Raw genomic sequence first — 23,972 nt, 5'->3', positions numbered from 1 at the left:
TTGTCAGCCAGTGTATAGGTCGAAACAGGAACACCAGGTGTGAAATGCACTGCTTTCAGAACCCAAAGAATCTTACCAGGCACTGAAATTTCCTTTTCATGAAGAAGGTAAAAATGTTCCAATTTGTCTTATACACTTGTTTTCGTTTCTTCCCCTGGTGGTGCTGTAGATCACACCCATGACCTCAATTTGGATGAACTTAGGTACCCTACCACTGAGCCCTGTCCTCTACTGTGCCTATCCCTGCACTTTACTTTGAAAGGAGATCTCCAGCATTCTTCACACCATTCAGCCCTTAAAAATTATACTTTTTGGTCAACACCTGGATCTTTGTAAGGCTCATCTCCCATCCTCTGTTGAGCATGTGCCTTACCAACTCACCCAATGTGCTTCTCCTGCTGAAAGGTGTGTATATGGTCCAGATATCTTGAGACTATATTATGGCAGAAGATGCAAGAATTAGTAGAGCCTTGAAGAAAAACTAATTGCATACTATTGTGTAGTCTATGTGAATTAGAACATTTTTATCCTGATAAAGATATTCCATCCTGATAAAGACAGGAGAGCAAAAATTTTCACAATAGCTGAGTACTAAGTTTTTGAGGCTATGTTAATCTGTCCTAACAAAAATACTGTATCTGGCGTGGTCATTGCCATTTTCCTACTAATTGGTTGAGTTTAAAATAGCCTACTATCATCCACCAGTTTCTACCCATATTTCTCTATGTTTTAAAAGGTGACACTAATCTCTGACATCCTCCATATCTCAAGAATCTTTCCATATATTCTTGGCCGTGGATGATGACTATAGTTTCAGAAGCATTCATTTGCCATTCTCATTTGTAAGTAGCTCTGACTGCACAAGCCAACAAACTACAATGGAGTTTGCACCAAGTGCCAACTATAGGTATTTTAAGTATACTTTCATAGATCAGGAAAATAGCCAGAGTGGGTCTGTGGTCCCAGTGAACCCATTGTTAACCAGACCTAGGCTGGGTTCTAATTTAATACTTGCCTTATGTCACCCAATCAAATGTGGAAGTTGTGATGACATTTTGGGTCTCTGGGTATTAATATCAACTTACAACCAATGTTCACCTGATCAGAAAGTGTTCAGGAATTCCTGTCTCCTTGATGTACAGTATCTTTAGTCAATGGGAGAACAAGAGAAACATGTACTGTTGGGTTTTTCTTCCTGGGTACTCAGCCACTCATTCAAATCATTTCCTCTAGATAAAAAACTGACTTGGGGCCAGCCAGATAGCTCAGTGGATTAAAGCACGTGCTTAGGCAGAGCACAGCAGCTGGGGTTTGATCTCTGGCATGTGGTGCCAGCTCCATCCCCAGGGCATGCTGAGATGGAGATTGAGATTGGACATGATGGCACGCACCTCTAATCCCAGCACTTGGGAGGCTGAAAACAAGAGCATCACTATGAGTCCGATCTATGTAGTGATACTCTATAGACCCTGTAGACCCTGTCCTAAATACATTTTTAAAAAAACTTAGGAACAGAAGCTAGGTGAGAGATTGTGATTTTTTGAACCTACTTCCCTACCTTCCCAAACATCTTTAATTTCTTTTGGTTGTACAAGTTGAGTGCAAATTGTTAGCTACCTACTTTCTCTAGGACACTATCTTATACTGAGGATCCATGTCCTACTTACCTCTTACCATCTACTCACCCAAAGCATCATATTCTATTAACCATCTCTGCAGGTCTCTACAGATTAGACTTTCTGGACTGTCACTATTATCCCTGAAGTGCATTATGCTACTATTGCCCACCTGCCTTCTGACAGGTAAATGTAGTCATCCTGCCTCTACTGTCTCAGAGTCATTACTATTTCTATGATAGATCCTTTCCCATCGTATCCTCTTTTACTCTGAGCCTTAGCCTGCAAAAGAGCACCACCACTGAACTTCTTATCAGGGCTCCTCTCATCAGTATGTTCCTTACAGTTGAGGTAGTATGCTTTTTGGTTACTTCTGCAAGATATAGTCCTCTGGAGGATTCTTTTAACCTTAAATAATACAGTTATTCTATCATTTTCACTTTTTAAAACTTTAGTCTCTTCTTATACCATCTGCTCTGACAAGTCCATCATTTACACCTCATTTGATGTGGGCTATTCTTTCCTCCATATTTTGAGGGATCATCCTACTAGTGAGTTTATATCATCTCCTGGATGCTCCTGGGAGAGTGTTCTCGAATTGAACCATTCTCCTGTACTCAATTTTATTACCTTCCAACTCTCCAATGGAGTGAATCAGAACTCAAAATGCAGTCCATTGCTAACTCCTTCAACAAATTCTAGTACCTGCTAGTTAGATTAGGTTGTTCAGATCCTTGTTGGTATATTCTCTATTCTTCCTTATCACACACAGCACATTCCCAGCTAGGTTATGGTGTGGATTACCTCTAGTTATAGGCCTAGTGGCCAGAAGGGAAGTGGAGGCACATTTCAAGGGAAATCCATGTTATCATACAGAGTGTAAGGGCTGTGAACCTTAAAGCAAAGTAAAGTGCTACCCTTTAATAGGGAAAAGTGGGACATTTCTGCACACACAAGTATTTCAGGTAATCTAGAGATAGAAGATTTTTAGAAACATTCAAAGGTCTCCATCCCATGTGTTGGGGTCCAATTCCTTCCTAAACAGGGCCCTGATCTCAGTGTAGAAGACTTGGTTGGATTTGTAACTATCTTTGAAGCTGACTTTCAATAAAATCTTGGATCTCATCAGATTTCTCTACCTCTACCAGGAAAAGACTTCCTTATACACTGTGAATAAATCTTAATTTCAGACACTGCTTTTAATTGTTGGCAAATTTAATTAAACTTTTCATATTTTTTATAAGAGTCAAATAGGTAAGAAACAATCATGCAATTCCTTGGCCTTCCTTTGTTTACTATTTCCCTCATATTTCTCAAAGTTATGATACATGCTACCAGTTACCACATTCCTTACCATCAGTGTACCATCTTAGTAAACCACCAGTGGACACTAACAATTCTGCCAGCTCATGCCAAGAACCTATCTACACTACCTACCACCAACGATGGGGTCCTCATTGCCAACTGGCCAGCGGGTGATCCAGCTCCAAATTTCATCATAGTGTTTTTTGTTCCTGTACCAACTCTTGTAGATTGACTTCCCGAGGAACAGACTGAGAAACAGAGCTCAGCATGAAGAACTTTTATTAGGGAATACTCTTGGGATCAACACCTGTGGAAGGGGAAAAGAAAGGAAGCAGGATTGGACAGAGGGAGAGAATAAGCTGTCTTAGGTTGGAACAAGAAGGCCATGTCCACACCTATAACATTCAAATGACGGAACCAAACGAAAAAAGGGGATACAGATGAATGACCATTTTCTATCTGTGCATTCAAAATGGTTAGGATAGATATACAGCTACTAATAGTGTTTATAAATAGGATACCATGTCTGCATCTTGTACAACAAACAACCACTAGGAAGACAGTATGCAATGGTTAATTATTGAAACTGTCCTACCAATTTGATTTGAAATTGTCTCATTGCTATTTGTTTCTCAATAAAATTATGGGAAAAAAGAGGGTGGTAGAAAACACAGCTAGAGCAGGAAACAAGGTCTGGAGTCCAGCAATTTCAGAGATGACTTTTGAGGTCTGCACAGTCCTATGGATAACCCACTATGACTACTGGACTATAGTGGATTAATTTGCTGAATTCAAGTACATACAATATTTAAATGGCAATGGAATACCCATCTCTGACAAAACTAAATGAAAAAGGGGGATATAAATGAAGGACCATTTTGGATCTGTGTATACAAAATAGTTAGGATAGATATACAGCTACTTTCTTAATTCATTGAGAAGATTTGTACTAATAGTGTTTGGACAGGATATCATGTCTGCATATTGTACTATAGATAACTATTGTGAAGACAACAATACGCAATGCATTAATTATTGTAACTGTCCTACTATCCTGTTTTGAAACTGTCTCATTGATATTTGTTTCTCAATAAAATTAATTTAAAAAAGAAGGCCATGTCCATTAGTCATGGGGTTTGAAATATATCCAGGAAGGGGTAAAACCTTGTAAGATGTACCTGTCTTCTGAGGCACTTCCCAAAGAGGGCTGACAGATGAGGGCTATCTACTGGCAGCACTCCTACCAACTGAACAATATATTACTTATTCTGGAGGGGGATCAGAGTCCACATGGCAAAATTGATTACAGTGCAATACCATTCATTTCTTTACAGTAGAAAGTAAAGAAATCCAGCAAATGCTGGAATTGAGAACGGTTTTATTTTTATATTAGTTATAATATTTAAATGTTTAAACATGTATAGCTTCATTTCAAATTTGAAGTGAAATATTTCAAATATTAAAACATAAATATGTAAGTCTCTACTCAGCGTGTTGTTGTAGGCCCCTCTGGTACTATTCACAGGCCCCCTGCTTATTAAATTATGTAAGAATCCTCTATCTATTATGTAAGTATTAAAAGATACATGACTTTTAAAACTTCCCATCAGGCTAACACCTATAAAAATTATTAATCTTCACAGAGTGTGAAACAGTTATACATATTATTTAGATACATACTTGGGCATAATGTTATTTCTGGGGGTGTACCTAGAATCGAACGTATAACCTCACACATGCCGGGCAGGTGCTGTGCTGCTGAGATATATCCCTGGTCATAAAAAGTATTTTATGTACTTTTATGACCTCATTTTATAACTTAAAACTATATCCTGAATTTTTCCATGCAAATTAATATAGCTGCCCAGTAACATTTTCAACAATACTTGAATCATTTATACTTTTTCCCTTTCATAACAATTGAAGGATACACGACTTTGTACAAGCCAATTATTTGCTTAGTTTTCAATGTAAATCTCCACAAATGAAATCACTGGGTCAAGGAGCATGCCCGTGTTAAGGGCTCTGGAGCATCTGCCTCAGTAGACCTCCTACCTGGTGTGCTCCTCACCTCACGGTTTGAGAGTGCTCCTCCTTCATCCCTCACCGAGCCTATGGGGTGGGACACAAGTGGCTGTCCTCCTCTGTGCATCCCAACTACACTCTGCGGTTCCATGAAGGCTCCCTCCTACCAACCTTATACAAGGAATCTAATGCAAGCACTAAAATTCATGCTGTCTTCCACTATAGCTTCTTGGTATTGCAAAACATAACCCTTATTCACTACACAGACTCTAGCGCTGTGAAAGACAACACATGCCCATTATGTGCCCGCAGGACCCTAAAACAAAAGGAACCCTTTCTTTATGCCCTCACAGTAATCTGTAGTGGAACAGAGCTCTTGCTTCCTTGCTGTCCCTACCATTCCCAGCCACCAGCGAAATTCCGCACCTTTCTCATCTCCTGCCGGGTCTATGGTACTTAACTTGCTAACTGCATTTCCAATCTCATTCCCAATGGTGTTTTCATCCCACCCAGACCCACCCTACACACAAAGCAGCCACATTGTTTCCTTTCATCCTGTCACTCCCCTGCTCATGAAAGGCCTTGTTGTCTCCCAGGGGCAGAGAGGACTCAATTTCAGACCCCCGTTCAGCAACCGCAAGTGCACCAAGAGAAGAATAGGATGCCCTCCAACACTGACTCTACCCTCATCACCCCTCTCCTGTCCACACTCTCAGCTCCAGGCAGACCAGACTTCTCTCTGGAGCACAGTTCCCATCTCCATGTCTTTCTTCCACCACTGTCCCTCACCTTTGCATCTTATCCTTTAAGCCCAGCTTCTTTCATGTCCCCCTCCTCTGCAAAACTTTCCCTCAACACCGTTGTGGGCAACAGTTTTTTTGCCTTGAAGCACCTCTGGGAACCTTCAGTGATTATCGGAGGCCCATGATTTTATACTTTTTAGTTTCTGTATATCTTCTCTTTCCAAACAGATTGTAAACTCAAGGACAAGGACAATTCTTTTTGTTTCTGCTTAAACACACAACTTTATTGATAACATAAATATAAAATCTAAAATGTATAAACAGAAGTCCACACAAAGGACCAAAGATTACTTTGCTTATGAAGAATCAGGTCAGGTTTTGCTCATGAAGCATACTAAAAATATCTCAATCCAGACAAGATAAAAAGTGACATGTATTTTCAGGACAAATTTGAATTCATTTGGTGTTCATAAAATGGTTCATTTATGGACCATCATACCTAACATCAGTTTTGATGTCATAATGCAGTTTACAAGGTGTATTGCTTCCAGGCTGAAAAATTAACATATTACTCACATTTATTTGGAAACATATAATTAATCAGAGTTTATTTATTAATATCTCAACCCTTTCTTTCACCTCTGGGTCACTGCATTCGGCCGCTAAGGCTCGAAGTTTCTTAGCACAGGCTTTTGGTCTTTGGAATAGGAAATAAAGGGAATTTTTACTGAATTTGTCCTGGGTAAATGCTTTTGCTCTCCTTTTAAAATGATAATTTATATTCTCAAATAGTGAGAGAGCATTAAGAATATTCTCTTTTGTCTCTTTTTTGCTAAAAATGTTAATCAGAGATGTTGGTGCATTGGCAATAAGCAAGTCTTTTGTCATAGAAGGATTTTTAGAGAAATTCACAAGCATCCCCAAAACATGGTCTTTAGTTTCTCCACTTCCCACCGTTAACAAACGAAGGAATTCTGAAATGTAATTTGTAACCATATGCTGATATTCACTAGTAATAGTCAGATGTCTTATCAATCTTAGTCCAGCCAGTTGTACATTTGAGTTCAAGGGATAGGTAACAGTGTCTTCACACACTTGGTTTAAGTATGTCTTAACCTTTCTATGGTTTTCAGCAGCCACTGAGATGTTATTCAGTGCATTTAGAGCCTTCTGCCTAACACTTGGATAGGGATTATTCAGCAAGCTTTCAATAACTGAGATTCCACCTACATTACGAACAACTTCATGGGAATAAGGATAATCAATACTGTTATATAGAGCATTGTTAGCTATTTCATGAACAGAAGGATCCTCTGTCATCTCAATCATGCAAATGAGTTTTTCAAGGTCTCGTGGATCCATATTAGCTTCCTCTTTACAGCGGCAGGACCAGGGCTGAACTTTGTCCCCAGCCCTGTTCTGCTGTGTGAATTCATCTCCAGCTGGGAAACCGGCCTCACTTTGTTGTGAAAACTTCATTTCTGACCAGATCATAGCTCCGTCCCATGAGCCCATGCCTGCCCCAGGGACCATGGATGGATATGTCCCTCTTGCCTCTGCTGACTTTTTAGCTTTAGCTTTATGTGTGGATTGGTCCTCACTTCTGCTTTCATTACCAGTACAGAACCAAGACCTTATATCAACTCCATCATCAGCCTCAAACTTATCCATGATGCTTGCCTCTTCCCCAAACACAGACTCAAAATTAATATCTTTTCCACTGTTGCATCTGAACTCACTACTGTTTTCACTCTCAGCCCAAAACAACGACCTTAAACTGATCTCCTCAATATCGGGGCTGGATGCTTCACTTAGCTCATCCTCATCTACATCCCTAGGCAACACCCAAGACCGTATGCCAGCCTTTTCCTTAGCCCAAAGCCCAGGCTCCTTAGTAGCCACTTGTGCATCCCAGGACCAAGACCCCATTATGGCCTCAGCCCCAGCCTCAGCTCCAGGCTCAGCCTCAGCCTCAGCCTCAGCCACAGCCTCAGCCTCAGCCTCAGCACCAGCTTCAGTCTCAGCCCCAGCCACAGTCACAGCCCCAGCCACAGCCTCAGCCACAGCTTCAGCCACAGCCACAGCCTCAGCCACAGCTACAGCCACAGCTTCATCCCCAGCCACAGCCTCAGCCACAGCTACAGCCACAGCTTCAGCCCCAGCCACAGCCTCAGCCTCAGCCTCAGCCTCAGCCTCAGCCACAGCCACACCCTCAGCCTTAGCCACATCCTCAACCCCAGCCTTAGCCTCACTGTCAATATCATCCACAGCTTCAGCATCACTGACAGCTGCAGCCGCAGCCACACCCACAGCCTCAGCCCCAGCCCCAGCCTCATCCACAGCCTCAGCTCCAGCCTCAGCCTCAATACCAGCTTCAGCCTCAGCTGCAGCTCCAGTCTCTGATCCAGACTCAGCCCTCACACAGGGATCCACATAAACTGCCTCCTCAGATCTGATCCAGGACCCGACACTACTTTTGTTCTCATCTCCCAACTCAGCACTAATGATGGTCTCTTCCTTAGGCCCTGATGTGCATTCAATACTGGTCTCATCCTTTCCATCAGCCCTGGGCACAATACCAACCTCTTCCCCTGTCCAGCACCAAGACCCAATAAAGGCCTCACTACCAGGCCCAAACCAAAATCCTTCATTGGCTTCCACCTCAGCACTGACCAGGAATCTTCCACTGGTCTGGTCCTCAGAACCCAGCCTAGATCCTGCACTAGCCTCATTCCTAGGCCTAGACACAGGCCAGGATACTGCACTGGCCTGGTCCCCAGGACCAGCCCAGGCACTTCCTCCATGGGCTTGATCCTCAAATCCAGATTTGGAGCAACCAACAGCTTGATCCCCAGGCCCAACCCAGGACCCTCCACTGGCCTGATTCCCAGGACCAGCCCAAGATGCACCACTGCACTGGTCTGTGGGATCTGGCCTAGATGCTCCAATGACATGGACACCGGTCACAGGCCAGGAACCTCTTGCACTGGACTGATCCTCAGACTCTGGTCTGGGCCCTGTATCAGCTTGGTTTCCAGCACCAGCCCAGAACCCTGCTGCTAGGGCCTGATTCCCAAATCCAGGTTTGGGACAGCCACCAGCCACAGGCCAGGATACTCCACTGATCTGACTCCCAGTGCCAGACCAGGATGCACTACTGGCCTGGTTCATGGGCCCTGGCCTGGAAACTCCAATGTCCTGACCACCAGTTCCACCCCAAGACCCTGCTCCACTGGCCTGAATGCCAGTATAAGCACAGAACCATCCACTGGCCTGGTCCCCAGTGCCAGGCCAGGAATCTCCACTGGACTGCTCCCTGGGGCCCGGCTTAGATTCTCTACCAGACTGGTCCTCAGCAACACTAGTCCAGCATCCTCCTCCACTTGCCTGATCCTCAAACACAGGCTTTGCCCCAACAGCAGCCAGATCCCCAGGACTAGCCTGGGATTTTCCATCAGCCTGCTCCACAACCCCAACCAAGAAACTTCCACTGATTTGATCTCCAAAATCTGTCCATGATCTTCCATTAGACTGATCCTCAGGCCCTGACTTGGACACTCCAGCAGCCTGGCCAAAAGCTCCAGCCCAAGAGCCTTCATCACTGGCCTGATTCTTAAAACTAGGCTTGGATTCACCACTAGACTGATCACCAGTCCCAGTCCAGGACCCTTCTCTGGCCAAGTTCCTAGTGCCATCCCAGGATGCACCACTGGACTGGTCTTCAGATCCTGGTGTAGATCCACTACCAGCCTGTTCCATAGCACCAGCCCAAGATGCACCACTAGGCTGATCTACAGGCCCAAGCCTTGACCCTCTACTGGCTTGATCTGCAGTGTCATCCCAAGACCTTCCATTGGACTGATTCTCAGGTGCCAAACTGGAATCTCCATTGGCCTGACCACCAGCCTCAGCCCAGGACCTTTTGTCACTGGCCTGATCCTCAATTTGAGGCTTGGACTCACTGCCAGATGGATCACCAGTTCCAATCCAAGATCCTGCATTGGCTTGGTCCATAGCCCCAGTCCAGTACCCAATACTAACTATATTTCCAGCCCCAGCCCAAGACACTGCACTAGCCTGGTTTTCAGCCACAGTCCAGGAACCACCACTAGCCTGGTCCACAACCCAAGACACTCCAGTGGCCTGTACCCCAGGCCAAGACATATCACTAACCTGACCCACAGCCCAGGGTGCTCCAATGGTCTGGTTCCCAGGAACAACCCAAGAGGCCCCACTAACCTGGTTCTCAGTCCCAGGCCAGGATCCTCCAATGGCCTTGTTCTCAGTCTGTACCCAGGAACCACCAACCTTATCCCCAGTCCATGATGCTTCACTAACTTGACCTGCAGCCCAGAGCCCTCCACTTGCCTGGTCCCCAGTTCCCACCCAGGACCCAAGAGCAACCTCATTCTCAGCCCTAGCCCCAGCCCAGGACTTAATAGTGGTCTCATCACAAGCCACAGCCCAAGAACTAACAAAACCACTCCTGTCACCAGTTCCACTCCAAGACCCAATATTGGTTTCATTTTTGTCATCAGCCCAGGACACACTATTCTCCCAATCTCCATCCATGGCTTGAAACCTAAATTTGATCCACCGTTCAGCAGCAATCCAATCCTCAACACCAATCCCATTCCAATAATAATCATGAAGGTTTTTTCTGCAAGCTTGAGAATCTGGCCCACTCCCACTCTCTGAAATGAGCATGGCTTCAGCCTCAGCCTCAGGCTTTGCATAGACCTTATCTTCTGCTGTAGCTTCAGCCTCAGACCTGGACATAGCCTTGTCCATTACTCCAAGCAAGACCTCATCCTGGGAAGCAACCATCACCTGGGGTTGAGCAGGCACTTTTGTACCTTTCTGAGGTCCTGATTTAGGTACAGTACTAGAATTGCCTCTGACCTTATTCCTGGCACCAAGCAAAGCCTCATTCTGAGAACTGGTCAAAGTCTGGGACTGAGAAGAGCTCACTAGACCTGCCACAGCCTCTGCCTTAGGCACAGCATTGGGACTGCTCCTAACCTTATTCCTGGCACCAAGCAAGGTCTCACCTTGGGAACCAACCACTGTCTGGGACTGGGAAGAGCCCACTGAACCTGCTCCAACCTCTGCCTTAGGCACATTACAGTTAACCCTAACTTTACTCCTGGCACCAAGCAAGGTCTCATTCTGGGAATTGGTCATAATCAGAGACTGGAAGGAGTCTGTCATCCCTGGCCCAATCTCTGGCTTAGCCACAGCAATGGGGTTGCCCTTGACCTTAGACCTGGTACCAGTCAAGGTATCACCCTGGGAATTGGCCAAAGCCTGAGAAAAAGCAGAACCCGTCATACACACCACAGCCTCTGTCTTAGGTATAACACTGAGATTACATTTAACCTTATTCTTGGTGCCAGGACAGACCTCAACCTGGGAACTGGTTACAGTCTGGGGCTGGGCAGAGCCTGCTGTAGCCGACCCAGTCTCTGCTTTAGGCACAACACTGCGAATACCCCTGGACTTATTCTTAGCTGCAATCAAGGTTTCACTCTGGGAACAGACTACAACTTGGGGTTGAGCGCAGTCTGCTGCAGCTGTCCCAGCCTCTGCCTTAGGCACAGCATTAGGGTAGGTCTTCAACTTATTCTTGGTACTGGGCAAGGCTTCAACCTGGGAATTGACCACAGCTTGGAGCTGACCACAGGTCCTGTTAGTCCCTGCTTTAGAAATGCCATTAGAATCACCTCTACCATCAATCTTAGAATCAGGCAAAACCTCAGCTTGGGTCTTGGTCCCAGCTTGAGGCTGTGAACAAGTTTTCATGTCTGGTGCAACCCCTGTCTTACACTTGGCTTTGGCTTTGCCCCTAGCTTTACCTTTAGTATTAAGTAAGGCTTCACCCTGGTTCTGAGCCATACCCTGGGCTCCCTCCTTAATCATGGAGTTAACAGTGCCCTTAGTCTTGATTCTACCATCGGGCAAAGCATCGCTCTGGACATTGGCCACGGGCTGAGTCTGGGTATAGGACAATGTGTCTATCCCAACTTCTGCCTTAATTGTGACACTGGAAAGGCTTCTGGCCTTATGGCTATTATCAGACAAAGCTTCAGCTTGCACATTAGTCCTCATGTTTGGCGTGCCACCTGCTTTAACCGTGGCATGGGAATTGCCTCTACCCTTAACTCTGGCATCAGGCACAGACTCAGCCTGAGCACAGGTTACAGCTTGAATTTGAGCAGCAGTCTGTATTACAGCTCCAGTAATTGCCTTAGATATGACAGTGGTATTTTCCCTGCCATCAACCTGGGCACCAGACAGTGCCTCAGCCTGTTTCTTGGCTATAGTCTGAGGCTGCATTATACAAGCTCTCACATTTGGCCCCACCTCTGCCTTATACATGGTGGCAAAACTACCTGCCATATCAACTCTTGTCCCAGGCATGGCCTCAGCTTGGGTCCTGACAACAATCTGAGGTTGAGGAGCAGCCCTTGTATCAACCTCAGACCCTGCCTTTGGCATGGTTTTGAGATTCCCCTTGTCTTCAACCTCAGCAATAAGCATGTCACCATCTTGGATCTTGACCACAGCCTGGGACTGTACACAGGACTTAACATCCATGTCAGCCACTGCCCTGGACATGCCATTAGGACTTTTCCTAGCATCACCTGTGTTACCAAGCCTACCATCAGACTGAGTTGTAACCACACTCACAGTCTCTTCCAGGGCTCTTGTCTTGCTTTCAACCACAATTCCAGATTTATTCATGGTCCCAATCTTGACCACTTCTTTGGTCACTGCCAAAACCTCACTCTGTGTTACAGTTACTCTGTTAATCTCTGTCTCTTTTTCAGCCAATGTCTGAGTTTCAGCTTTGGTCTGAGTTGTTGCTTCTTTTCTGGCCTCTGTCCTGGAGACCAGTGCCCAAGCTTTAGCCTTGGTCTGGGTCACTGCCTCCTTCTTGACTATTTCCCCAGCCTCAGAATCGGTTTGAGTCATCACCTCTTTCATGGCCACTTCCCTGGCTTTGACCTGCGCCTCAGTTAGAGTCACTGCATCTATCATGACCAGTGCTTTAGCCACTGATTTGGCCTCAAATTGAGTCTCTGTCTTTGCCCCAATCATTGCCTTGGACTGAGAGTTGGCTTTGGACCTCTCTACAGCAGTAACCTTGGTCTCTACTTCAGCCCCAGGCTCATTTCCTTCATTTTCTGCTCCATTCTTGTCCTTGGGTCTAGTCTCAATCTCCACCCCAGCCATGGCTTCACTCATGGGTAAGGGCTGGTCCTGTACCCCAACCACAGTGTCCATCTTGACACTAGACCCATTTCTGGCAAGTCTCGTCACACTCTGAGCTCTTCCTTTGGTTAATTTATAAAGGTAGTAGCATGTGCCAGCCCAGATCGCCAGTCCTGCAGTAGCCCAGCCCACTTCCTGAACACGGCCCATGTAATCACCCCTGCAGAAGGCACAAATACAGTACAGGGGTCTCACTTGGGCTGGGGAAAGAGAGTGACAGGCTTGGGTGGAGATCTATGAGGGTGCTGGTCTTCAACCACTCAAAGGTCACTACAGCTGCCACTGGAAGTAGACCTAGAAGTGAAGGAAGGAAATAAAAAAATTCTCTTCTAAATCTACTGTATCATACAGATAGATAAATAGAAACAGGAAAAGATAGCAAAGGTGCTTCATGGGAGAAGAAAATGATTAGTGAGCTTTCGACCCCATATGTTAGCCTCTCCACCTTCCCCAAAACCCCTAAATTTTCCCCCAAGGTACTTGTATACACCAAGTGAACAGTGGTGATAGTGATGGAAAGGCTGGCTTTGATAGGAGAAATCAAGAAGCCCTCTGACCTTGGTCTTTGTGGGACTTGTTCTGATCACAATTATTTCTACAGATCTCAACTCTCATACCAACCTGTGATGATTCAAGGAAGTCCTCTCCTCTTTCCTTCTCTTGATTGATGATATACCTTAAAATAGATATAAAAATTCATGAGATATTTGAACCTAGAGACAGACAGACTAAGGGAAGGACAGATAAGAGCAGAGAGTTTGTTCTTAATAGGACAGATATACTGTTAACAAACTGCCTTTTTATTCCCTCAGTACACCAGGTAGTCACCCTTTTTTCACTGTACCAGAAATAAGGTGAAGGTTTCAGAGATGATGGGAAAGGTGTCAGTGAAGGATAAGGCTGAACATCCTCCAGACTGGTCGCTGGCCCTCATTTGAAACATATTGCTGTGCTTGCTTCAGTAGCACATACACTTTTTAAAAATTGGCCATATAAATACTCCACTAACCCACCCTTGGGGTATACCCAGGAAGTCCTTACCATCTTACCAGTCTATACTGATCAGAGACACTTTTCTCCTTGTTTCCTTGCTTTCAGTGATTTCAAGTTCTTCTATAGAAAAGCAGGCAGGTCTATAGACAAGTAGACAAGTAGGATGTTAAGAAAACTGAGTCTTTGGGAGAAGAATCAAGCACCCTAATTCCTGCCCCAGTGTCTGCCTTTCTAGGGTCCAGTTCCAGTGGACTAATGCATCTCATCCTGTGAGTCCCTCCTCACATCTTCTGTCATACCCTAGTCATCCTAATATTCCCACTGTTTGCTTCACTGTAATCAATAAGGAGTATGTCAGTATTGTTGAAACCTAGAAGACTACAGAAGCAGGAGAGGTGCCCTCCACTGGGACCTTCTCAAGTCTCAAGCATGTGAATAGCCACCCTCTCGTCACCCTCAGGTATTGCCCACCTTTACAACTTTCATAGTTCCAGGCCAGTCTCCCTCTCTTTCCCTTGCTTCCAGTGGTAAACAGGTGTACTGAAAGACCACAAGAAGATCTAGGAACACATACAAAGAAAAGGGGAAAGATGAATGTTCAGCAGCTGTGATATCCTGGCATCTAACACATAGGTTCTCACACATGCTTTTTGGATTTAGAGACCCATTTGTAGCAGGCAGAACCTGAGGTTTCTGTAGCACCAAAATGGACACAGTAAAAAAGGAAGACAGGAAAAAGAAAAAGGGAGACAAATCCACCTGTGGAGTCCTAAGAATTTCCTCCAGAAGCCCACCATTTTCTTCACCAAAATGGTTAGGTAAGTGGAAGTATCTCAAAATCCGGAGGGTAGCACAAGAGATAGTGGAGGCTTCCAGATCCCATGACTCAAGAGTCACAGCCTGCAGCCATCTGCTTACCCTCCCATTTGTAAGAGTCTCTAGCAGAAGAGAAGAGGTATAGGAGAGGACTTTTGCTACTGCAAAAGCATTATGCTTCTACTCAAGGAGTATCTCAAAAAAAGAGGTAATATTCTTTGATACAATTTACATTTTCTTGACATTATCTGAAGTATAAATAAAATCATGTACAGAAAAGTTTCACCTTCCTGGATTTTCAAGACACATTTTAAGTTTAAAGTCTGAAGCTTGGTAAGGAAACATAGTTGAGGAAATGTTCTCCCACCTGTCCCACTCCATATCACAATCTGAATTCATACAGAACTTCAAGGACTCGGTGTGCATGCTCAACTAACCTTCATAAATCCTGTGCAGGTTTCTCTTCTTCTGGCCTCATCTCAGTGCTACACCAAACTATTATCCAAAAAACAGGAGACAGTAAAGGTACTGATTGCTTGGACCAACACCCAGACCACAGATTCCAATACTGGCTTTAACACATTCAGGAACCCGATTGTCAAATGTGTCTCCCCTCCTTGTGAGACACCACCCCTATCGACCCCGAGGTCCAGTCACTATGGCCCACCATTTTCCCCCGGAAGCGTCACCGTGGCACGTCCCTTCCTCTCAAATGAGCAGGCAGCTAGAGGACATGTGCGGTCGGTGATTAGAGTCAGAGAGGACGCACATCTCAATCTGGGTTTCCCTCTTGATACAGTCTCGCCGTCAGCAGCCCTGTCAAAGCCCGTGGTTCCACTGCACAGATTTAGCTGGGGGCCAGGGACTCAGAACAAGAGACCAGGACTCCTTGAACTTGAGCTAGCATAGACTGTCTCCCCACGCTCCATCCCCATGCTGCCTTAGGGTCAGACGCTGCTGCCAGGCCGCGTCGTGTGAGCCCTGGGGCCCTTACCTGCTCTGCGTTCCCAGGCCCAATGCCAGCCCGCCGTGCTCAGGGCAGCGGGGAGCTGGTAGCTAGAGGAGAGTGACGACTGCACCGAAGTCTGCGTCGCTCTGCAGCTCGGGGTCACGTGAGGCCCGCGCGTCATCTTTAGCCCTCCTCCCCACAACCCCCCACCGACCAGCAGGCTACCAACAGGACGCCCCCCCCCCGTCCGCACGCACAAGACCCCCCCTTTCGCGCTTCTGTACGCGGTGCCCCAGCAAACACCACCCTGTCACTCATTGCATCTTCTCCAATCTGAAAGCCCACAAGTGGCATCACCGCTTTGCGGTTGGAGTTTCCTGGTCTCTGGTTACCAAGGAGGGCCTGTATCCCCCACCCACTCCCAGGCCTTGGCCGTAGTCTTCCAGGCACCGTTGAGGAATCCTTTCTTTTCCTCTTACACTTCAAAAGCAATGTTTCCTCCTCACCCCTTACAACCTGCCCTCCTGTAGTATGGCACCAACACCAAATTGGCTGGGAAGGGAAGTGTCTGGAAAGAGCAGAGAAAGCAAATAGAACGTTAAACTTTGTTTTATGTGTTCCTTCTATGATTTTTTTCTCTTAACATCGCTTTTTTGTTGTTTTGTTTAATTTTGGTAATGGGAAAATGCTGTAAAGTCATTTTCATTTGACATAAAAATATTCAGGTTGTAAAAATAACAAAAAACTCATTTGTTTATATTATTTTGTGTCATCCAAAATGTTCTTCAGTTGCCATAGACTATTTCACAGCTTTCAAAACAGACCAGTAATTATTGGCATATTAATACAAAATTTTCCTAAGTAAAACCAGCATAGTTTTCAAGGTGATTTATAAATTAATCTTCAGAAAAAGATTCAGATTTCTAATCTTGGCAGTTTTACAAAAATAATGTACGACCTTTTGAAGCTCTGGCTGAACTTATAGTCCCTTGATAGGTGGCTTTGGGCTTCAGTGATGCCTTCAGGATGATTTAAAGAAGACTCCACTCCTGACAAACCTAGTCAGTACCTTACTACTAGGTACTGACTCATTTCTCTCGTGAGCCTACTTTCTGCTTAGGGGTCTTCATTTGAATTTTACATAAGAATGCAACCACCAAGTACATAAAAGGATCAACTTCCATCACATAGCTGAAAAGGCTTGAAGTACCAGTCTCCTATAAAAAGGATAAACTACATCATGTTTTGCAAAATGGATGCATCCTGAGGCCATAATTTTAAGTGAAATAAATCAGACACGCAAATTTAAATACGATGTGGTTTCTCTCATATGAGAAACCTAAAATATAAATAAAAAACAAAATAAAAAATAGGTAAGAGGAATCAGGGAGAGATATCTTTTTCAAAAGGGAGCAAGACCAAAGGAGGGAGGGAGATGGGAGGGAGGACAGAGGATAGGGATGAAGAAAGAATGAAGATGTATTCTGTACATGCACCAACCTCCACGATGAATGTAATCATTATGCACTGCAAGCATGGATTGATAAGAATTTTTAAAAGGAAAGGAGGTTTAACAGGTGGAATTTTTATTACATCATGGTTCTGGAAATTTCTCTGGTTTCTGCCATTTATGTGCTATTTGTCACCATAGCGTTCACATTGCCTGGTGGTAATAATGATGACAGCCTGTGGATGAACACGAATTGCTTTGACACACTCTGATGTTCATGTCATTTTGCCCTCACAAGTAGAAGGATGAGAAACAAACATTGGGGGAAAAAAAAGAGACAAACACTCACCGGGAGAAAGAGGTTTTTTCACTCCCTGTCTTCCGTTACAACTTCCCTGCACCACCCCCTCAGCTCCAGAATAATCCCAGAACCACGGGGCATTTTACAGAAACTGGTCCCCAGAAACCCTCCTGTCCCCACGGGGGAGTCACACTGTACACACAAACCACCCAGGCAGCCTGTTTTTTAGACTATTGGAACAATAGCCCTGAAGGCAGGCTGGAGATGCTCCCTTCCAGGGGCCCTTGTGGAGGAGGCTCTCCCTGGAAGGAAGCCAAAGAGCTTTCAACACCACATGACCTTATTCATGGCTTTTGAGCTTTTATATTTTTTTTTTTACCACAGGAAAAGATTGAAGAATTGATGTATTGATTATATAAAATTTTAACACTTTGGTAATGTTTAAAAAAAGAAAGCATAAGCACTGCATGTGAAAGGGCTTCCTTGTAATTTAAAAACCCTTTAAAGACTGGTAAACTGATAACAGTAGAAAAGTGTGTCAAAAAACATGAACATTTTGCACAGAAAACACAAACGACCAATGAACAGATGAAAAGATGTCTAACTTCAAAGAAATGCAAATTAAAACAACTATGCCTTATTGTTTTTCAGCTATGAATTTATCAGAATTTAGGAATTTAATAATATTGTTGACTGACTTGTGGGGAAATAGACACTCCCACACTATGGAAGCAGAGACTCTAATTCTCATTAAAATTTATGGGTGAGGGGCCAAGGAGATGGCTCAGTGAAATAAGCGCTTCCCTGGCAAGCGCAAGGGCCTGAGTTCAATCCCCGGTTCCGAAGAAAAAAATTTATGGGTGAAATCATAGTTAATACATTGTCTTGAAACTTATCTTTACCCACCTAGAATTATCCCACACTGAGCTCGAATACCAAAACATTTAAATTGCTGTAGGGTATTTCACAGTTCAGTTACACTATTATTAATTTCAATACCTACCCCCATTAAAGCACATAAAATTCTTCTGCATGTGAGGCCAATAAAAGCAAGGCTACAATGAATGACTTGCTACATACGGCTTGCTACATATGGCTTTATCTACAGTGGAATAATTTTTTTGGACATCCTATTGTAAATAGATTTGTTTGGTTAAAGGATGAAATTTCACACATTTGATACTGCCAAAAGAAAGATTTTATATAGTTGATAAAATTTATATAGTCAATGAGTTTATATAGTTATAAGATTTTATATAATTAATGGATATACCAACAAACTCCTTTTCAAAAAGATTGGCCAATTTATACTCTCATCAAGCACATGACAGGGACTACTCCTCATGCATACCTCTACACTGTGTATTGATAACTAGTAGCAATATAAAATGCAAAAATATATTAGATTATTGTGGGCTACTGGACTCTTTTAGAATATTTTGCTGAGTTTACACACCTATAATATTCAACAACGGAACTTAAAAAAATTGGGGTATAACTATGAATGTCCATTTTGTATCTGTGTATTCAAAGTGGTTGGGATAGATATATAGTTGCATTCTCTTAATGAATAGAATGATTTTTTCTAATGGTCTTTGTAAGTAGGATCACAAGTCTGCATCTTGTACAGCAATTAACCACTAAGAAGAATATATGCAGTGTATTATTTGTTGAAACTGTACTTTCGATTTGATTTGAAACTGTCTCATTGCTATGTTTATCAATAAAACTTTGAAAAGAAAAAAAATAAAAAATAAAAATATATATATTAGATTGCCTTTATTTACATTTTCCTAAGTATTATTTTGACCATCATATCCATTTACTATGTGAGAATTATTTTTTTAACATTCTTTGAAGGGGCCAGGGAGATGGCTTAGTGGAACAAGTGCTTCCCTGGTAAGCGCAAGGACCTGAGTTCAATCCCCAGTTCTGAAAAAAAATTCTTTGAGTATTTTTCTGTTCAACTGTATCTTTTTACTGATTTGTAGTTCCTGGTATACTTTTGTATATTAGTTGTTTCTTATAAGGTTGCATATATAGTGTACCAAATACTTATTTTACATACATAGCCAAATCTCAGCAACACTCATCTGGCAGCCCATTTATGCATTACTGTCTAATTTTATTTTATTTTATTTTTGGGGGGTTCTGGGGATCAAACCCAGAGCCTTGTGCATGCAAGGCAGGAAATCTATCATTGAGCCACGTCCCCAACATCTTATCCAACTAATTTTAAAAGCTGACTACTGGGTGTGTGGCTCATGCCTGTAATCCTAGCACTTGGGAGGGTGAGGCAGGAGGATTGCTTTGAGTTCGAGGCCAGCCTGAACTACAAAGTGAGTTCAAGGCCAACATGAACGGCATAGTGAAATCCTGTCTCAAAAAAAAAAAAGCTGACTTACCGCCTGTTAAATTCTCATTTATACTCAGATCTTTTTTTTGAATTGACTTTTTTGTTTGAATGACATGTATATGTGGTTTTGCATTAATATCACACTTTTGTAGCCATAGTCATTCTATTTTTATTTTTGTTATATGTGTTTCAGTGTATAATAATTATATACATCATATTCCATATCTTAATTCTTTTTTAACCTCTCCCCCTGCTTTTCCTTCCCCTCCCCACATCTCTTGGGCCTCTCCATTCATATATGAAATGTGTTTGTGGTACTTAATGATCGTTTCTCTTGGTACATGTATCAACACATCGCAACTCCATTTTTTATCCCATTTCCGTCCCATCTCTTGGTTCCCTTCCCATGTGCTAAAGACCTATCTTGTGGTTTCCTATTTTCTGTTATTTTACACTTTATATTTTGGGTTTCTTGTGTAAGAGAACCCATATGATATTTAAGCTTGTGTATCTAATTTATTTCACTTAACATTATGGTCTCAAGATGCATCCATTTTCCTACAAATGACTTAGTTTATCCTTCTTTATGGCACAGTAGCTCTCTGTTGTGTATAAATTCCACACGTTATTTATCCATTCATTTGTTGATGAACATCCAGGCCACTTTCAAGATGTATTATGAATTGTGCTCCTATGAACATAGGTGTATACATACATCTGGGCATGCAGATCTGTAATATGGTGTCTTTAACTCTTTGGGGAAGATACCTAGAAGGGGACTAACTGGGTTGAATTGAATCTCTGTTTTTGGTTTTTGAGAAAACACCGTACCGCTTTCCACATCGATAGTACTAGTTTACACTATGACCAACAGGGAAGCACTCCTTTCTCCCTCACAAACTTTCCATAATTTGTTACTTGATTTTTGAAGATAGCCATTCTTTCTGGAGTGAGATGGAATCTTAGCATTGTTTTAATTGTCCTTTCTCAAATAACCATTACGTCAAACATTTTTATGTACTTATTGGCCATATATTGTACTTATTGTGTTGCATTTATTGGCCATTTATTGAACAGCAGTGTTGTAACTTTCAAATCCAGAGCAACTCCGGCAAGGCCTGGCCTCTGATCAAGAGAGTGAGGCCCGGCCTTTAGCTCAAAACCCTCAGAGGATTTCTTTCCAGCCCACTCTCACTGCAACTATGTCCAGTACCTGTCTCTCACATAGCCACTGTGGAAACAATACTGGAAACCCTGAAGTAAAGCTGCCCTGAAGGTACTCTGAGTCTTGAGTTCAACCTTCCCCTGGAGTGGTGTCTGACCACACACTGTTTCCAAGCATAAGGCAGGCCCTTGTACCTCAGTCATTCAGTAGCTGTTGCCTGTCAAAGGACTCCCATGGGAGCGGAATCCTGCGCTGTCCCAGCAGACCTCAGCAAATGGTGGTCTCTTCTGCTGTTGCATATTTCTCTAAGACCCCTAGAATCCTCAACACTCAGTTTCCCTTTCCTATAAGCAGTGAGCCAGGAGCCTGAAAGTGCAGACTGTCTCTCCTTCTCTGCATTGTGTTTGTCTCTTCATTGTCACTCTAGCTTTTAATTTTCCTGTAACATCCCTCCAGGTTCCTAGGATCTGTAGTTCTCCTTTTTCTTCCCCAAGTTGCTATTTTCCAGTGTTTGAATTCAAAATGTAGTAGAGGCTGACTTGTCACTCATCACTCCACCAGATACTCACTTCCCATTTGTGCTTCTTAATAAGTGTCTATTTATTCTAGTTGCCCATTTTTATTGGATCATTTAATTTGGGAGGGTCTAATTTTTTTGCATAGAGAATGTGACATTTCCTTCCTTTTCATTTGTTTTCACCATATTTCTTTTCTCCATTTTATTCAATACAACAGCCAGATGAATGCATTTTTTCTTTTTAATACAATCTAATTTTATTTTTGTTTTTTGTTTATTTTCCAAAAGCACTGTTTTTAATTATAGGGAGTCCTACCCCGTGGATGGCAGCAGTGGAGAGGTTCTTCTTTAAATCCAAGAGCCTCTGTGATATTGGTCTGTAGTTAGCAAACACACAGGTAAGTGGCTTCATGGATTTGGTAAGCTAATGACAACGTTTAGTCTTTGCCGGAGCAGCAAGGTGAGCATCAACCTCTGCTTCCGTAAGAACCCTGAATTTAGGATTGTCAACTGTAACTACTCCGACTTCTTTTTTTTTTTGCCAAGAGTAACTTTTTATGTTTTCAAATTGAGACACCAACATATATTTACAATGGAGAAGGGGCTTTGGTTCCATTTTTACCCTTTATTTAGAGTACAGGGCAGTATTACAGTTTCAGGTCATTAATAAATCTCATGACTGACAATAAGCATGACCTGAACTCTGGGAGTATGTGGCTTTCCAGTTCAGGGGGAGGAGAGAGAATGGGTAGACCCAAGATCATCTCCCACCTTACTCAGTAAGCTACCAAAGGCTTTTGGCTTCAGCTTACTGAGGGCAAGAAGGGCTGCTGCTTCCTGGGTATCTGTGTTATCCATGATCTTCATTACAGCAAATCAGAATCTCCAATTTTTCAAATGAATTCTTGCAGGAGGAAATAAATCCAGACAGACTTTTTAGCTGGATGACTACTACAAGTATCCTCCGTGAGGTGGCAAAATCTTCAGAGTGCCTGGTGGAGCAAGGAGCCTTTCATGTGCTCCCAGTTGTCACACAGTGCATAAAGGCTGGTAAGTGTCAGGCCTGCCAGAGCCCCTCGTATGACTCCTCCAAGCCCACCCATACACTTATGTAACATGCCCATCATGTTTCCAGCTGCCACTGTGTTCAGGTCATCTTCTGCACCTTGTATTTTCTCAACGATAACATCACACACAGTATAGAGCAAAGCAGAGAACCTAGAGTACTGGCCCACAGTGCCCCTTGCGTAGTCACTATATTCAACATCAGTATATTTCTTGGTTTGGACCAGGTCATGTTCTGGGTTCCCTTCAATCCTAACCAAAGATCATTCATTGCCCCAAATGCAGCCCCAGTCATTTAACATCCTCAAATGGTAAAGAAGACCAGTTCAAACCTGCCCTGGGTTTTATTAGCTCCAGTCGGTAAAATAAATTTATTGGTATCATGGGACTTTGGCCAAATCTGTGAGCGAGTAACCAGCTCCACTGGCTCCAAAAAGGCCGGCCAAGCCCCCTGTGGTTTTGTTGCTACTGCCCCTACCGCCCTCCATGGTGTCACAGCAAACTTCTGTCCATCTCCTGCCACTGCCTTAGGCTGAAGTACAGAGCTCAGCTCCTAGGCAGCAGCGGAGGAACCTGGGTTACTTCTCTCCAACTTCTACTTATGGACGTTTGAAATCAATTGAAAGGACAGTAGACAGACATATAATTGCAGTTTCCACTATCTTTTCAAAAGTCCAGCTGAATTTCTTCTTCACTTTTTTTTCAAGGAAGCTGATTGACTCAGTTTGTTTCACACCTGATGCAGTAGCTTTAAACCCACAGTAGTAGCCTGCAGGGTCACACTTGTACACCTGGGGGCCTTGCTCCTCGTGGATACCAGTTAAAATCATACAACAACCAAGTGGCCTCATTTTAGCATTCTGTGTGTAAACCTGAGAAATACCATCAATTCTTTTACACAGCACATCCACAGGAATCTCATAGTTCTACTTGTATTTCCAATTAGCTGCCTTATACCATGCCCTCTGCACCTGGGATCTGCTGTCCGCTGTCATTCCGGTCATCACACAGCCAATGTTTCCAGTTATCTTGAATAAGTGAGTCACTGTACTGGAATCCAGTAATTTATCAGGAACTTTCTTCTGTGTGACAATTACTGCACAGTCTTTTCCTCTAGCAGCTACTGATGTAAAGGCCACCCTGGTTAATAGCCTTAAAAGCATATTCTAGTGCCTCCCCCACCCTGCCCGCCCAGTAGGACTTTCTGCTGAGTTCCGAGAGCCCCCAGACCCAGTCCTAGCCCAGGTCCGGTGAGTGTGTGGAGAACTTCCTGCTAACCTGCGCCGGCGGGACCAGTCCCAGCCCAGGCGCAGCGTGGACCGGACCCTCTCCCAGCCCCTCGGGCCGCCCCCCCACCACTCGGCAGTGCCTCCCCCACCCCACCCGCTGAGTAGGA

The 23,972-nt window shown here is 43.7% G+C and overlaps 1 protein-coding gene and 2 pseudogenes across 2 annotated transcripts; all 3 read right to left on the bottom strand.

Annotated features, from left to right (window-relative positions):
• Positions 1–380: 380 nt before the first annotated feature.
• Positions 381–15,857, bottom strand: Armcx4 (armadillo repeat containing, X-linked 4). Of its 2 annotated transcripts, none has more exons than XR_002818524.1 (7): positions 15,768–15,857; positions 15,211–15,268; positions 14,429–14,517; positions 14,006–14,097; positions 13,586–13,640; positions 3,054–3,228; positions 381–433 (listed from the first exon to the last, which is right to left on the bottom strand). XR_002818524.1 is itself a non-coding variant. In XM_023703476.1 (7 exons), exons 6-7 carry the CDS (start codon positions 13,112–13,114, stop codon positions 6,290–6,292), a joined length of 6,465 nt encoding a protein of 2,154 aa, XP_023559244.1. In that variant the 5' UTR covers positions 13,115–13,258; positions 13,586–13,640; positions 14,006–14,097; positions 14,429–14,517; positions 15,211–15,268; positions 15,768–15,857; the 3' UTR covers positions 6,024–6,289. The 2 variants fall into 2 exon arrangements, 1 of the variants encoding a protein (XP_023559244.1); XM_023703476.1 differs by lacking the exons at positions 381–433; positions 3,054–3,228 and adding exons at positions 6,024–7,648; positions 8,009–13,258.
• A 6,078-nt stretch (positions 15,858–21,935) lies between these two features.
• The window catches only part of LOC101584887, an 83,696-nt pseudogene continuing 81,659 nt past the window's right edge, over positions 21,936–23,972 (bottom strand).
• On the bottom strand, positions 22,495–23,064 carry LOC111813205 (annotated as a pseudogene).

Source organism: Octodon degus, unplaced genomic scaffold (assembly GCF_000260255.1).
Source record: "Octodon degus isolate 3935 unplaced genomic scaffold, OctDeg1.0 scaffold00171, whole genome shotgun sequence".
NCBI lineage: Eukaryota > Metazoa > Chordata > Mammalia > Rodentia > Octodontidae > Octodon > Octodon degus.
This window is presented reverse-complemented; position numbering and strand designations above follow the sequence as displayed.